This window comes from Sturnus vulgaris, chromosome 1 (genome assembly GCF_052056855.1).
Source record: "Sturnus vulgaris isolate bStuVul1 chromosome 1, bStuVul1.hap1, whole genome shotgun sequence".
In the NCBI taxonomy this organism is placed as follows: Eukaryota; Metazoa; Chordata; class Aves; order Passeriformes; family Sturnidae; genus Sturnus; species Sturnus vulgaris.
In genome coordinates this window covers 136799600-136816508 of record NC_142243.1, presented here as the reverse complement: position 1 = coordinate 136816508, position 16909 = coordinate 136799600, and the positions used below count along the sequence as shown (strand labels likewise).

Below are 16909 nucleotides of genomic sequence, written 5' to 3'. Positions count from 1 at the left end.
TTTATATTAAATTACTTTTCATTAAAACTACTCTTTGAAATTTTTTTTATTGCACCAATGACTGCTGATTTAAGAAGCCTGATGTATTTGACACAAACAGTTAAAAGTCATCAGTAAAGCTACTTTGATTGTTTCAGGAAAAGTTATGTTTTAGTACTAAATAAACTTTTATACATCTGACATTCTTCATCAACTCTCTTCCCAATTAATACAATAATTAAGAAACTTCTAGTTATTTCCAGAAATTTCCCAATCACTCAGTAGCCTATACAGCAGAAGAAATAAAGGTACCTTTCCCTCATGTTGTCTTACTAACAGTTTATATGGAAAAAAAAAAAACAAATCAAGGATTACGCTGGGATAAAGACACTGCTCTCAAAAAACTATACAAGTTAGCACCTTTATATTAGTTATACCCTTACTGATGTGTGATACTCAATAACCTAAACACCCTGGGAGGTTATTCCTCTTTGGTAAAAGCCAAAGTTTGCTGAGTTTTTTCATGTAAAATATTGAAAGGATGAAACAGATAGAAGGAAGAGGATAAGGAGAAATTTATCAAGGAGAGGTACCAAAGTAATGTTTTGATCCACAGTCTCGTGCAAAAGGTCTAGAGAATCATCCCTGAAGAAATTAGCTCTTAGCTATAATACCAGGTGAGCCTAATTACAAGCACTGAACACACCAAAAAGATCAAGTCAGCAGTTTTCATGTAAAAACAGAAGCTGGAATGCTAAAACAAGCCCAAGTCAACTGCAATTATTTTTTCCCAAGTGATGAAAACAGACACTCAACTCTGCTGTCTTGTGTGAGTGCATCCTGAACATACTCTGCATTTACAGTATTATGAGGGGCTGCATGACTCACAGAAGCATGGCTTCAGGGAAGACAGATCAGTTCCATTCAAGTCTAACTAGTTCCAATATCCTTTGATTTTATGATTCTGACTGTTAAGCTTGTTACTTCCTTTTGGAAAACTCAACCAAAAAGAAGAGCACTTACCTATAACCATTTATTTTGACATTTTTAAACTAGATAATGCAGAAAACACTATAATGTGTTGATCTATTCTTCAACTCCAATAGTATTACCTTATATTTAAAGTGTTTAGAATATACAAAATATTGACATAAATAACAAATATCCATGGTGAGGAAGACTGTAACAGAGTGGAGCATCCCAGAGAGCCAAAATAAAATACATTGGGAACTTGCCAAAGAGATAAAATCTTTAAACTAGAAAAAAAACAGAAGTCTTGAGTTTGAAGAAGATAGTCTATGAAAAAAAAATTTATTTTATTAAAAGGAATTGTCACAACTAATTGGAGCCCAGAAATCAGGTACACCGAGCACAGCCTGGCTGTACATTCTGGTTTTCTCTGCTAGGTTTCAGACTACAATTCTGTCTATAATTGCTGAATTCCCAAGCTTCCCTTCAGTTTCAAGCACCCTAACTGCTGTTCTATAGCATAAAGTTTTTTGTGCTGGGCTTATATTCCTAATAGGAATATTAATTCAACATGAAAAATTACCTGAGGGCAAATAATGGCATAAAGCATGCCATGCAAAGTGAGTCAGATAATATAAACTCCATGGAAATTCAGACTTTGGTATTTGTTATGTTCACAGTGAGAGTCGTTAACCTGACCACAATTCATCAGTGTAATATCACACATGTATTTTTTATTTTCTATCCAGTTATGAGAAGACAATTGTTTTGTTCCCTGCTTGAAGAGAAAGGTGAATGTATTTAAAAAGTTGATAAAATTTCCTATCAATCTAACAAAACATAAGAACCAGAAGATAGTCTAGTCTTTTGCTTAGTCTCTGCCAAGTCACCTCCATGAATGTGACTGAGATTTTATCAAAATAGAAACTCTATATGAAAGCTAAGAATATGTTGCTTATTGCAATATTTCCTTGGTTAAAAGAAAAAAGTTATCATCTCAAAGTTCCACAGACTTGAATTTCCCTCAAATTGACATAAATAAAAACTTATGGCCCATGAATGATTGAAAATGTATAGATAATCATAAAGAAACCTCTATACCTAGTAGCAACTGTGGATGCACTGAACAGCCATTTCTAAATTAAAAAATATTGTCTATAATGTAGATCTATATTTTTCAACAATTAATAATTATCTGAATTTTTCATATTTTCACTATAGTTTAGTCAGAGTCCCTCAGCAATAAAAGCCACCCCTCTGCCAGTTTTGTCCCTGGCAAATGAGAGAAAAAAAAAACAGTTCAGATTTCATTTAGCAAGTAAAAATCATCTTATTCCACTTCTTGGAATAATCTTAATTGGAATTAGTACTATTGCATGTAAAATAGGGTTCACGTCACTTCCACTCACAGAATATAACATGCCCAGTCATTTTAAGGAGAATGACATTAAATTATCATGAATAATGTACAGACAGTAGAGTGCAGCAGCTGGGATCTGATCTTCTCTAGAGATTTTGACCTTCTTAATCACAAGACTTGATAAATCATATCAATTGATGCATGATTTTTTATCCTTAGTTCTCCACAGAATTAAATGCACAATTCTTCTTTGGAAAATAAAAATTAAAGCATTCATTAAGGTTATAGTTAATGCCAAAATGAGTGTATAGCCTCTATGTTCTGCAAGAACATCTTTTGCCTCTGTCCTAAATGTTGCATTGGAAACTGAGGCCGCTGATTCAGCTGCAGGCTTACCATGGTTTGCTCTTATTATAAGAGTATCACTTCTGTCTTGTTTAAGTTAAGCTTAAGACAGCATTTTCTAAATCTATTTGCTTATCTCATTCAGACAACCTGTCATCCCTCTAGGGGTACTGTCTAATTCTTTTTGAAAGCAGTTCAAATCAGGATGTTGTCAGCATATTAGTAGTGCCACAGCCTGTGACATTCACAAACCTGGAGCAATTGCAAAAATTAGAGTGAAAATACCTCCCACTAAGCTTTTAGGAGCTATTCTATATTAATGTGTTGCAGTCTGTATTGTCTAGTAAGCATCACCTTACACCTCCATGCACATGCATGTAGAAACACTCTTCTTCAATCATATAATGTTTTACTACTTCTGATGCATAACACAATATCCAGAGATTTTAGTATACAAAATAGGTCAGATATAGCTCCAATTCAGCCCCACCTTATAAAAAAGTGGATATTTTCTCTATTATTCTTTTATTCAATTTATTATTTAAGTATATAAACACAGATTATGTCACTTTGGAGCACTTCTTTTACCTTTTCCTTACCCATAATGCTAACTGCTGGCCAGCTAAGTATTTCTGGTTGTATTCTTTCTATATGCAAGCCTGTTTTCATAACCCTAGATCCTCAAGGAATTTTTCATTATACCACAGTACTTGGTTTTTGATTGAAGTTTAGTTCTATCTTTCACAAAGAGACAATAGGTTTTCTTACATTTTCCCAGCTCTTTTTGTAATTAATTATTAATAAAGTTTATTAATAAACTTTATTATTTTATTAAAAAGTAGAATCTACTCTTTTTTAATTAATCATATTCCGTAGTTCTGCTGAATTATAAATCCATGTAAGTTTTAGGATTAAAATAGATCAGTTGAGTTACAATTCAGAAATCTATTTCTTATGCTCACTATATTTACTTGTTCCAAACATGTTTATTGTCTGCTGATAAAACTGAGTTCCACTATATTAATAGAATCATTAAGCTTGGAAAAGATCTCCAATATGGAGCCCAACCTTTGACTGAACACCACTGTGCAGCTAAACCACTGCACTAAGTGCCCCATCCAGTCATTCCTTGAACACTTCCAGGGATGCTGAGTCCTTCTCTTCCTTAGGCAACTGGTTTCAATGCTTAACAAGCCATTTCTTCACTGAAAGGGTATCTTAACCTCATTAAGATTGTGAGCAATCCAACAGATAAATAACTTTTTCTCATATGAAATATTTTGACACAAAAGGTCCAGGGCAATCATACAGTCAGGCAACTATCATGTCATGTTGCAGATGGTAAATTTAAGAGTGTCAGTAAGAGATGTAATAAGTCATCAGAATCAAACAACAGAAGTTGTTTTGGTACCTCATATTTACTGTATTATAGAGACAAAACCAGCTTCATAGTTAAGACCTATTTTTGTGGATTTCTATTTTACTTTGAAATAGCTACAATCTCCCTGCACCGGTTTTTCTTATAGACTGCAAATTATATTTAACTCATTTACTCTGTTTTCTATCTATCTATCATCTTACTGGCCAAGAAAACAAATACACTAGAATGTTATACTTTTCTTGACTCCAGTGTCACAAGCATGTTGGCTGCAGAGACCTATTTTTCTCTTTCCAGGAATTATTCTTTCAAGTGGAGTGTGTTGTTTTCAACAAGTTCTATTAAAAAACACTCTGAACAGGAACTACACTGACTGCAAATAAACCCACTGTATATATATATCTATAGTGTTAATTGTATTAAATAATTGTTGATGTGGGCTTGCTATCACATGTCCACTAGATAATTTGAAGACATTCAAAGATTACCTAGTGATTGGCAGACATTCTTTATGCAGTAAATTTAGAATTCAAAGTTAATGGTCCATTGATTTATGTTAAGTATTGGAGAAATGTCAATCTATTTTAACCAGAATTCATTAGAAATTCTTATAAACACAAAATTTTACTGTTTTGCTGACTTGGTATACCACAATAGACAATTTAATTTGCAGAAAAATATGCAGAAAAAGATTTTATTGCATATCATCTTAGAGTAATTTTCAGTCTTCATTTCTTTATAGTGACAACATGACTTCTAGAAAAAACAAATATCTATTTATAGAAAAGCCATTTTTAGCAGAAAAAATAGCCATGTTATGTTAAGCAATGTACATTTAACTTTCTCCTAGAATTAGTCCTAGAATAAGTCTAGTGAAAGTACAAAAAGACAATGAAAAATGTATTTCTTTAGAAATTATTTCGCTACATAAAGCATTTTGTTTAATGACTTTTGATGCTGACTGTATTTTGTCTACTGTTCATTAATGTGCTCATAACTATCAAAGGAAGAGAGGCTCAATTTCTACTGTCAAATTCTATTATGGACCTCTAACAGTTCTTAGCAAGCAACCAAATTTCCAGCCTGAAAATGAGCAAAAACGTTTATGGGTAAAGGGAAAAAAAACCCACCATCTTTTCAATATTTGGATATCTTTAAGCAGCAAACGTTAGAAACTTTCCTAGATCACTGCTTAAAAATACAGACCTCCCATATTTTGCATATTGTGATGCTGATCACTGTTAACTAAAAAAGATCTAATCGGGCTTTTAAAATGAGATAAGACAACAATGATGACCAGAAGCAGATCCTATCATAAAAGGAAAAACTCTGACACTGCAGCTTAAAGGGATAACCATACGAAATATAATAGACTGCATGGGACATAATAGAAATGTTTAGTGATCAGTGGCATCAAGTCTAGTTGGAGGCCAGTTCCTAGAGGTTTGTCCCAGGGGTCAATATCGAGTCCAGTCCTGTTCAATACCTTACTGATGTAGATGATGGGGCAGTGGGTACCTTCAGCAAGTTTGTGGATGACACCAAACTGGGAGGAGTGGCTGATATACCAGAAGGTCATGTTGCCATCCAGAGGGACCTTAACAGGCTGGAGAGAAGGCTGACCAGAATCTCACAACGTTTAACAAGGCAAAGTGCAAAGTCCTGCACCTGGGGAGGAACCACATGCACCAGTGCAGGCTGAGAACTGCCCAGCTGGAGAGCAGCTCCGCAGAAAAGGACCTGGAAGTCCTGGTGCACACCAGGTTGGACATGGGCCAGCATGCCTTGAAGAAAGGGAAGCAAATAGCATTCTTGGCTGTATTGGGCAAAAACATTACTATGAGGCAGAAGGAGGTGACCCTACCCTTTATTCAGCACTGGTGAAGCCACACCTCGAGTTCTGTGTCCAGTTCCAGTCACCCCAGTTAAAGAGAAACATGGACATACTACAGACTGTCCAGAAAAAGGCCAAAAAGATAGGGACTGAGGTATCTCTCACATGACAGAGAGCTTGAACTTTTTAGCCTAGAGAAGACAAAATTCAGGGAGATCTTACCAATAAATACAAATACCTGAAGGAAGGGTTCAAAGAAACTGGATCCAGGCTCTTTTCAGCAGTGTCCAGTGAGAGGATCAGAGGCAATAGGCACACACTGAAGTGCAGGAAGCTCCCTCTGAGCAGAGAGAAACACTTTTCATTCTAGGGATGACCAAGCACTAGCACATGTGTCTTTTGCCCAGAGATTTTCTAAAGTCTCCATCCCTGGATATATTCAAAATCCAGCTGTACAAGTTGTAAGCAATGGCCATAGGTGACCCAGCATGAGCAGGAGGGCCGGGCAAGGTGACCTCCAGAGGTCTCTTCCAACCTCAGCCATTCTGTGATTTTGTGGTACAGAACTCACATTCAAGAGCATCAGACTACCTCTGCCCATAAGGGCACATGGTCAATAGCTCTACAAAAATACCTTCTCCAGAGCAGAAGTGAAATCTGTAATATGATACTTTCTTTTCAGACACTACTAATTCCTATTCTGCTATCACTCACCACATTCTGTCCTCCCTAGATTCACTGTAAATAAGCTTTTTCATCAGCAAAGGTGGACAATCAGATATATCTTGAAATTAGACTCATACTGACAGCGATTTCAAGTGGAAAATATCCTAACATGTATGAATTGCTGTAAAAGTTTCTACAGACATTTAATCACCTTCCCAGTGTCCCATAGTGTTCCCCAGTACAACACTTCTTTGCAAGCCATTAATGTCAGAAAAAGAAATAAAATTTAAAAGTTGCACCATTAGTATTTCTGTTTCATTTTCTCCCTGAAAGTTTACAATAATCACAAAAATAAATCCTGATAATTAATACTTTAATGAAATTACCACAAATAAGCAGTGCTGGAAGACACTTTTGAAAGTCACTTAGTCCATTCTCTTGTTCCAGCACAGGACCAGCTAGACTTGTGTCTCTTTGAACAGATATTTGCCAAACCTTCTCCTTAAGATTTTCACAGCTTCCACTCAAGTCCTAAACAAAGTACACAAGCATTTTAAGCTTTCTTTCCATTAGAAGGCTGTCCCTGCCATGCTTAGTCCTCCCTAATGCAACTTTAGTGTACTACTTTTCAGCTTCACCATGAGATGAACATGGAAAAGTGATAATTTCCTTCCATTTTTCAACAATATTCTATGTAATTTAAAAGACTTATCCATCTCCTTCATTCTCTGGGATTTTCTCTTCAGAAGGCTGAATTAACTCGTGTTTGATTCTTTCCTAACACATATCATGTTTTTAGACACCTAATTTTTCATTCCCATTACTCTCCACTGAATTACAACTGTTACACATAACTTTTGAGGGGTATGCCATTCCAGGTGAGATTTTACCAAAGCCTAACAGTGTGACAATTTCTTGAAAGTGCTTCCTTGCTAGTGTCTGTACATTCCTGTATGACACTTATCTCTTTCAGGATACTGGCTACAGCTCAACTTGCATACTATTAGGGCTCCCTGATTCTCTGCCAAAGAATATTTCCCTACACCATTTTTCTTTGTTCTATGTCAACCACAAACTACCCCTACAGAAGATCACTTTGCATTTTTCCTTTTGAATAGCATCATAACATCAAAATCATAGCTTGGATTCTTCAGGATAATTATTTAATATAATCCTGCCATTAGGTGTTAACACAAGGCTGGGAGAAGTGCATGTATAAATTCAGTGAGTATATAATTAATTTCTGTTATATAATAGAAACACTGAACAAAACTGGTTCCCAAAGAGGTCATAATTCAAAAAAGCCTTCCATAATAAAAGTAACCATTTATTAATATTTTTTGTTAACTATAACTCATCTGGTTACACTGCCCATACAGTATTTTCAGTTTCTTGAAAGTCATATGCTTCATACGTACAACACTAGTGAGCAGAACAAATTTTGCTGTGTTAAGGAAATTGGGAATACAAAGGACCAAGGTGTTGTGAGCAAAACGTAATATTGCCAGTATCTAATAATAATAACCAAAAAATTTCGCTATTAATATTGTACACAATTTTGTAATCAGTTAAGTGAGAATATCAGAAAAAGAGCTCAGAATAATACACTACTTCACAGAATCTCAATTTTATGTCCTATTTTCCCATTTTAATTTGTGAAAATTTTTTCACTATGTATTCTCAAAAAGCATCACAGCTTTCGTGACCCACAAGTATGAGGTCCACATATATATTTAAAAATAAACAAAAATTGATTCTTCCTCAAAAGTAATTAACAAGTTATATTCATGCTTTAAACCAGTTATGCATGAGTTCAAAAGCAAACGTTTCTTTTATTACATGAACTACATAAACCTCTAGAAGAAAGAAAAGAAAGCAACTTAACTGTTTAAAGCTTAAATAACATCTGAAATACATTTTAGGAATTTGAAAGTTAATAATAACAAATACTTTTTAGTCTCTCTTTATGAAAGGAATATTTTCACCTCATGCTTTAAGTTCTACTCTAAGACTCAATGTCCTAGCTTTGCCAGTTTCTGATAAAACTTTCAGATGGCAAAAAAAGTACTGGCTTAACCATATAAAAGATTCACAGATTAAATACTGACTCCAAAGTCAAAACCTTCTCAGCTTTGACTGACCCAATATTTCACCTTATATCTGCTGAAGTTCTGAAACTTTACAGATATTCTAAAAGCATGAAAAAAAAAAAATGACATGGTATTTTCCTGGTCCTTAGAAAGCTCTTATAACATTATGTAGATTCATGTAGCATTCTATGCATGACTCAGACCACAGTGTGCATAGACATGTTATAAATAATGCTGCATGTCTTATGGTCTCAGCTCCCCATGCACAGAAAACACATCACTTCACCAGAAGTTTCATTATGTGGAACTTTGGCAAAAAAAAAAAAAAAAAAAAAAAAACACTGTAGTAGTAACTCCTTAAATTGTACTCTAATGCAATGGCTTAAGTTACCGATAAGGAGAGTAAGACCTGATTTTCAGTTTTCCCTTTGCAAATGAGGGGTTGGAAAGCAAATGGTGCTCAGCTTGTAAAATGTCCTCAGCTGAATATTCTAAATGGGCAATTTTAAACATACTCTCCAGGATGTTCTAATGCTGTACAGACATTACTTAATCTACAGAGAGCAGCTTACTTACGTCTGGGGCTCCTTTTCATTTTGCTGTTTTTGCTGTGGTTGAAGAACGTTATTTACCAGCTCAGTGATCCCACTAAAGGGAAACCACCTGTTTAAACAAGCAAATAATGTGACTGAATAACCAATAAAACCACACTGATTCAAATGCTTTCTTATCCAACGTTAGTAGAAATACACAGGCAGAAAAGCTAGAGCCAATGAGAATGTTATCTGCAGAACTAAGTCAGCCACTAAGGGAGTAAGGGAAGTAAAGTTCTACAATTCACCAGTTCACAAGCAGGCAGCAAGAACCTACATCCAGCTAACATGTGGATGGAGTAAGAAGCTACAGGCAGCTCTCTTACAAGCCAGTCAGGAAGCAGATGACAAACTACCTGCAGCCTATCAGGTATCAGTGAAAGCTAATACCATCAAAGGTGCAGAGAGCAGAACATGGCAAAGGTAGAAAAGTCAAGCCTATTGCATCTACGAGATACTTTACTTACTGTGTCGGCTGTGGTTTTTGCTCTTCTTTGACCCTAAAAAGATAAGTTTGCACAACTGAGTGCAACATGTTGAAAACAACTACCCTGAAGTACTAAAACTTGTATCAAATTGGAAGGGGAAAAGTTCCTATTTTGAGTTAAAAGTATTTGCTTGAACATTTGTTGCATGATTATATTAAGTTATATTATGGGCTTATTTCCATTTAGTTTTAAAAATGGGGAATGCCAAGTATAGAAGACTTAAATATGTAACTAAAAATTAAATCAGTACTGTTCTATACCTGACTTCCAATTTTTTGCACATGTTAAAACATTTCCAGTACCATATTCAGATACAAATACAAAGGAAGGTGCTTTGATTATGTGAACTACAATCTATCTTTTTCAATTCACAACCAAATTGCCTGTCATTCTTCAAGGCAAATCTATAACATGTAATATACTAAACTAATAGACTAAAGGAAAATCTGCACTATATTTATTAAACTACAGTGATGTCAAGCAGGACCTGAAGATAACTAAAAACTAAGGAAGAAAAGCTAAGGAATTTTACTCTTGAGTGAACTTTAATAGGACTTGCTTAAAGAAATAACTGGATAATTACATACAGTAGGTCTGTTTACTACTGATTAATAGTTGTCCATTGTCTTAAGGGAAATATTCCATCTAAAATACATGCTTTAACTTAAGTGAGCAAGCTGATGTTCTATAACAAACCTGAGCTGGTTTCAACTAGGGTCGAGTTAATTTTCTTCACAGTGGCTGGTATGGGGCTGTGTTTTGGATTTGTGCTGAACACAGGGTTGATCACAGATGTTTTTGCTATTGCTGAACAAGGATTACACAGAGCCAAGGCATTTTCTGCTTCCTGTACTGCCACCCTGGTGAGGAAGTTGGGGGTGCATGGGAGGTTGGGAGGGGACAACCCCTGTCCTGAGATGGGACAGGTGACCCAAACGGACCAAAAGGATATTCCAGACCATGTGACATCATGCTCAGTAAATAAATCTGGGTGAAGTAGGAGGAAGGGGAGAGAGGTGGGGACATTTGGAGTGATGGAGTTCATCTTCCCTAGTAGCTGTTGCACCTGATGGGGCCCTGTTCTCCTGGAAGTGGCTGAACATCTGCCTGCCCATGGGAAACAGTGAATTAATTCCTTGTTTGGCTTAGCCTGTGTGAATAGCTTCTACTTTCCCTATTAAACTGTCTTTATTTCAACCCATGAGTTTTCCATCTTTTTCTTTTCTGATTCTCTCCCTGATCCAGCTGGTGAGGGAAGGAGTGAGCAACTGCCTGGTTTTGTTTATGACTAGGGTTGAGCCATGACAAAACTCAAGAATAGAGACATATACCCACAGGAATATTTACATCTCCTAATTGCAGGTATTGGTCTTTAATATCCAGTTAGGATCTACTTTCCCTGTGTGTTCAAAAACCCAAAAAGGTTCCTATATAGATATTTCAATTGTCTCTATAGAAAATACTCTCACCTAACTAAACAAGAAATACAGGCTCATAATTTTAAGTGGATGCTTGGTGTTGCACAGAAAACTAAAGCTCTCCTAAGTATCTCTATATCTCCTCCACCATATGATATCACAGGAAATAACTCCATAAACAAGATTCAGTGACTTCAAAAGGTTTAAATAAGTAGACAATGAAAAACACTAATATCTTTCCAAAACTGAGAACCAAAAGGGGAAACTGAACATGCAACAGACAGTAAAATGTCTTCTAGCATGGTTTTGCCTCTTCAGCATGTTAGAAATGTATATACAAAGTAACATTCCAGTACAAAAACAAAATAAATAAATAAACAAGCCCCACAAAACCAAGCAGGTATATTAAACAAAGAAACAAAAATAAAAATGTCTCATGCCATTGCAATTCCACTCTACCATGCATCTTAGTCACATTATTAACTTTAATCAAGAGAATCCACACTAGTTTTTCAATGTAGAAAATTCAAAGCAGGAGAAATGGAAGGGATAGGAAATCAAAGCATGTCCATACTGTTCTCACTAGGTAGCTCAGGACGCTTAATTTAGATCCCCAACATTATGAGACTTAAGGCTCCGTGGTCAGCTGTGAGAAAAACTAATAAGAATTCAGAGCTCCTAATTTGCCTGCACAGAACTAGACATTGAAATGTGACTTCCCTGACAACTGGACATTGAAAACTGAATATATCGCTAACCTGTATATTCCTTTCCATACATGATTTCCAAACATAAATACTCAACTCTTTAGTTATTACTTCATTGTTAATTGTTCCTTTGACCTAAACAGAGGAAACCCAAACCCTTCACATAATCAGATTACAACCAACATCTTTACTTTGGATAGTGACCATGGTCAATAGCTTTTCACATGTGGAACTGAGATCAAATTAGTGTACAATCCTAAGCATGTAGGTTGAAACCTTTGGTGTATTTTTTTTTTTGCAACAGGATCTAGCATATTTACATAAGAGAATATATTTGGTGGCTTCAATTGCAGCTGCAAACTCTTGGTATCTCTGAAAATCTCACAATAAATTTTTAGTTTTGCACCATTAAATAAAACGCATTGTCCATTATCAGATATGTTGAAAACCTGCATTTAAAATTAATTTCTCAGCATTTTATAGAAACATTGTATACTAAGTCAGGATATGATATGACCTTACAATCCAAAATATCTCTTAGAAATTAATCTTTTCGCCTCCTAGAATTCTGTCTCATTCACTACACACTTTCCAACACTGCAGTTATGTGAGGACAAGAGCTTCCGTTATTATATAATAGTGACGCATTCCTTGAGCACTCTCCATACATCCTTTAGTCCCTGGACTAGGAAATTATCTTCCTTGACTTTAGAATGAGCATGGAAGGCAAACTACAATTTGAAAAGAAATTATTAGGAAATAAATTGAATTAATAGATTCTACCATATGATTTTAAATTAATATTAACCTTGTGGATCAACAGGCCTGAACCCTTCAGGTGTACTGTCAGGTATTTATCTTTCAAGGTCAGACACAGATTTTGGATCTAAATCAGAAAACCACAGACTAACTTCTGCTACTTTTCTTCCAAAAGACTTCATTCAGATGAAGTTATAAGTTGTAGCAACTGATAGAAATAATTATGTATTAAATTAAATGCTCTGAATCTATTTTTAACATCACTGTGGTTTTAGACAGAAAAGACCTAAAGAGACTCCAGATAACTTGAACCCTATCCATATGTACACATACAGTTGTATTTCCTTTGGTTACAAGAGCTGCTTTGTGTTTCACTGGATTGTGTAGAATTGCTTTCTACCCTCCTTTCAAAAATCATCAACAAACAATTGCTTATAAGAAATGTCTTGCCAGGTCAGCAAACCCCCAAACTTCGATTTTCTCAACAGACCAACTGAAATCTCCCAAGCAGTATAACTACATTGTGCTCCTTCCAGGCTACCTGTCTTCATTTAACCTTCCTATGTCTTTTCAATTCTATCCACTCAAAACTCTACCAAGAATATTTGCACTTGTCATTCTTCACTAGAAACAAATTCTGACCAACACTTGTTCACAAAAAGCACCAACAGGCTGCAGATAATGTGTCTGATCAACAGTGACTGAGACAATGTGTTCTAACAGTGCAGAATACTAAGTGTTTTACCACGTATTCTAAAATGTTAGAAGAGTTTGGAAATTTTTTTTTTCCTTTTGTAAAGATCACAACTCTATACACTACTCCACTTGAAAACAAGCCAGGATTTTTCTATTTGCCAGCAATAAAGAATCTTTACACCTTGCACTTTGTTATCAGAAACCTCTGCCCTTAGAAACACAGCACCATTACTCTTGTGTTCCTCTTCAAGCCAACTCAATGCAAGTTCCAGACCCCTTTGATCTTTTCCAGTAGCTAGAGTCATTAAGTTAAATCTCAAGTCTCAGTGAACAGTTTTTGATGTTAGATCCTCTCCGTGTACTAAAAATTTCCTCAAAGATTAAGGCTATTCCCACTGGCACAGGGAATGAATATGAGAACAGAAGAGAAAGAAGAGGGAAGACAACAAGAAAAATGGAAGTAGGAAACTAAATAATGAAAACTTCTATATAAAAATTATTATTATCCCTTTAAACGCTTAATACTTTTCTATTTTTCAATCTACTGCCACGAGTAAAGGCTCCTCTCTAAAATTTACTATGTCAAAACCATAAAACATATTTCCAAAAGGTGCTTTGGAGGCAGGTAAACTAACAAGCACTGTTACCAGAGCTCAGCTCTACTTTCACATGTTGGGATGCATAGCCACAAAAACATAGGGGAAGAATTCATGTGCTTCCATCTGTGAAAATAACTCTTAAAACAGACTCTATACCTCCTAGATATCTGTATTAGTTCTTCTCAAGTGAAGTTTGGGGAACTCAGATTTCAGAATCAGCCATCCTTGGCAGGGATAAACATCCTAATATCTACCACTAACCCCATAATACTCTCAAGATTCACAACTTGCCATCCATGGACCTACAAACACAAAGAGATCTAATCTGCAGGAGAAAACTGGGTATACTTAATGTCTCCTAGAAACACTGAGATGAGCATATAGCATATAACACTCTATATCATTTTCATTTAAAAATCCTGCAGGCCAGTAGTTTCAGTCTTTTGCTCAACAATAGCCTCTATTTTCCTTATTTCCTAACCAACTCAGTGGACTAGGATAGACCAGGAAAGAAGGTTTTCCTAGCCCTTTTGTTAAAATTGAGAGGATTGGAAAAGCAAGTCAATCTTTTGCTTGAAACTCGTCCATGAAAAAAAGTCTAAATACATTTCATTATTACTAATAATGCTGTAACGTTGCTAATATCAATTTAATGAAGGTGTTGATGTTTCTGTAGTAGTTATTATTAAATATATTGCCTAGGAAATCCAGAGAGTAGGACATTTGTACAAAATTCTTAAGCTTAGACAATGTAGATCCTAATGGCAAAGCAGGATATATTTGCAGTAGTCTTAATAAGCAATGCATGTTACACTAAACTTGATTAAGAAACAACAGAAGATTAAATATTAATGCACCAAACTATCTGGTTTTCCTAAAGCAAATCATACAGGAAGAGTGAGGGACAGTTCATATCTATAAAAAGAATTGTCATGTTTTGCTTCCTCTGCAGTTACCATACTGACATTGACCTCCAGCTTTTCTCACAAAAAAGAAATAGAAAGAGTTGAGAGAAGACAGCAGCAAATAGTTTTGTCACAAACACAGATTTATATTATACACAATAAAAATCTATAAAGCTGCTGTCTTTCAAATAAAAACAGCAGCATGAATACTAACTACTTCATAATCACTTGGATTATAAAGCAAATTTAACTGAATACTACTCTCAGGATTAGTAGTTTTCTTTCTTTGCATTGCAGACCTCACTAACCCAAATGACAGTACAGAGACACAGCTTTCTCAAGAGACAAGGTGCCAATCTATGAAGTGTTCTCTCTCTCTGCCATAACTGTCTACGATTATAAGCAGATTTTAAACATTTCAAAATCACTTGATAATTAGCAAATGTCTTTTCAATGCACAACTAGAGAAAATATTTTAATGAAGGTATGTAACTAGCTTTCTCTGGAATTTATATAGTCCCATTGTCATAGTATATAGAGATCATAATCTCTAAAAGTATTTACCATTGGCAATATTTCTTAATTTAGAAGAACTTCCTCCCCTGAAACTTATACTCTTGAAAATAGCACTGAAAATAGATTTAAAGAAACAACAATAAAATTTTAACCTTCCTTCCCTCTTGCTTCCCTATGCCTTCCATTCTTTCTTTCCAAAAAAAATCGCATTCAGTGCATAACTATATCCACACCACTGTGGGGATGCCCATTCCCTCGTATTAATTGTGCTGAAAGAGAGGGAAGATCATCAGCTCCAGTGACATTCAGAGGTTTCCACCATGCAAGGTCCATTAATCCGTTTTCCTAGACTGCCTGCTGTGGACTTTTTTTTCTCTCTCCTAAATCTTCATAACAGTATTTCAATTATATGTCCCATACCAAATGGACAAACAAACAAAAAAAATTATTAGTTACAGTGACTGCAGTGACTACACTCACACACCAGAAGTCAAGACATGACACAAGCACTGTATATAACTTTGCCTGCATTCACTCCTGACAAAACAGTGGAGTTAACACAGACATATAGTCAAATGCAACCAACTATTTTCTTGAGAAAGCACCTCTACAGATCAATTAAGTTAAATTACATAAGTATGTTTAACTCCAAGAAAGGAGGTCAAATATAAATCCATGCCAATTACATAACCATAAAATATTGTATATTAACTGAATTGATTCATTGCATTGATTACCTTATTGATGCTATAAGAACATACACATAACATGCAGTTTAACTATTTTGTTCACACTTAAAGTCTTTAATTTATATTACTGTTCCAAGTGTTTTATTAATTTAGAGAGTATAAGTAGCTTAATTGAGAAGGATAATATTTTGGACAACAAACTAATGTCTTTCCAAAGGAATATTTTCCTGAAGATATATGTAGGTGATTTCACTGTGATTTTGTTCTGTTTGTAACAAAAGTACAAGTAGTTTCCAGAAAAGCACTTTGACAAGTGCTGAGTGGTAATTGGACACTTGATATTAGTAAAGAAGCAGGTGGAGAAATTGGGTACTTGGGCTAGAAACAATATGTGGTACACAGAACAAATTTAAAACCTACCTAAATCCAAGTTTAAGAGGTTAAGTGTTCTCTGAAATGTTTACAAACTCAATTTACCTTAAAGGCTACGACAAACAAGAAGGTACCATATATACTCTAGAGGTAAGCACAGATATCTACATGCTCTTGTATAATAGGCTAATCTGAATGAGCCTCAGATGAATATCATCCATAAACATAAGTTCTGTGAGATAACATCTAAATATCAGAGTAGGCTTTAATTAGAAATGGGATGGTTTAATATAAGGTTCCAACAAATAAGTCACAAAGTGAAATTTTGGTTCTAATATTGTTAAAAAATATCTACTAAAATGTGGTTCACTATGACCAAAAACAGTGCTCCACAACCTTGTAATTTAACTCTAAAACTGAAGAAACTGTCAGCGTGCTTTGATTATTTCAGAATCAGCAAAACAAAATCAGATTCTGATTTATCTGAATATCTAAGATATCTTAGGATATGAACCCTTCAGGGCAGAAATGTTTCCTATCATTCAT

General features: G+C 35.2%; 1 protein-coding gene across 44 annotated transcripts in view; it reads right to left on the bottom strand.

Moving 5' to 3' along the window:
- RIMS2 (regulating synaptic membrane exocytosis 2) overlaps positions 1-16909 on the bottom strand; it is a 447523-nt gene that overhangs the window by 377332 nt on the left and 53282 nt on the right. For 34 of the 44 annotated variants that reach the window (XM_088177854.1, XM_088177865.1, XM_088177882.1 and 31 more), the window contains exons 2-3: positions 9682-9714; positions 9198-9284 (exon numbers count right to left, since the gene is read on the bottom strand). The exons of the other annotated variants lie outside the window; for them this stretch is intronic. In XM_088177854.1, coding sequence (XP_088033980.1) covers positions 9198-9284; positions 9682-9714 — 120 coding nt within the window. The remainder of the gene's footprint in view (positions 1-9197; positions 9285-9681; positions 9715-16909) is intronic. 44 annotated transcript variants of the gene reach the window in all.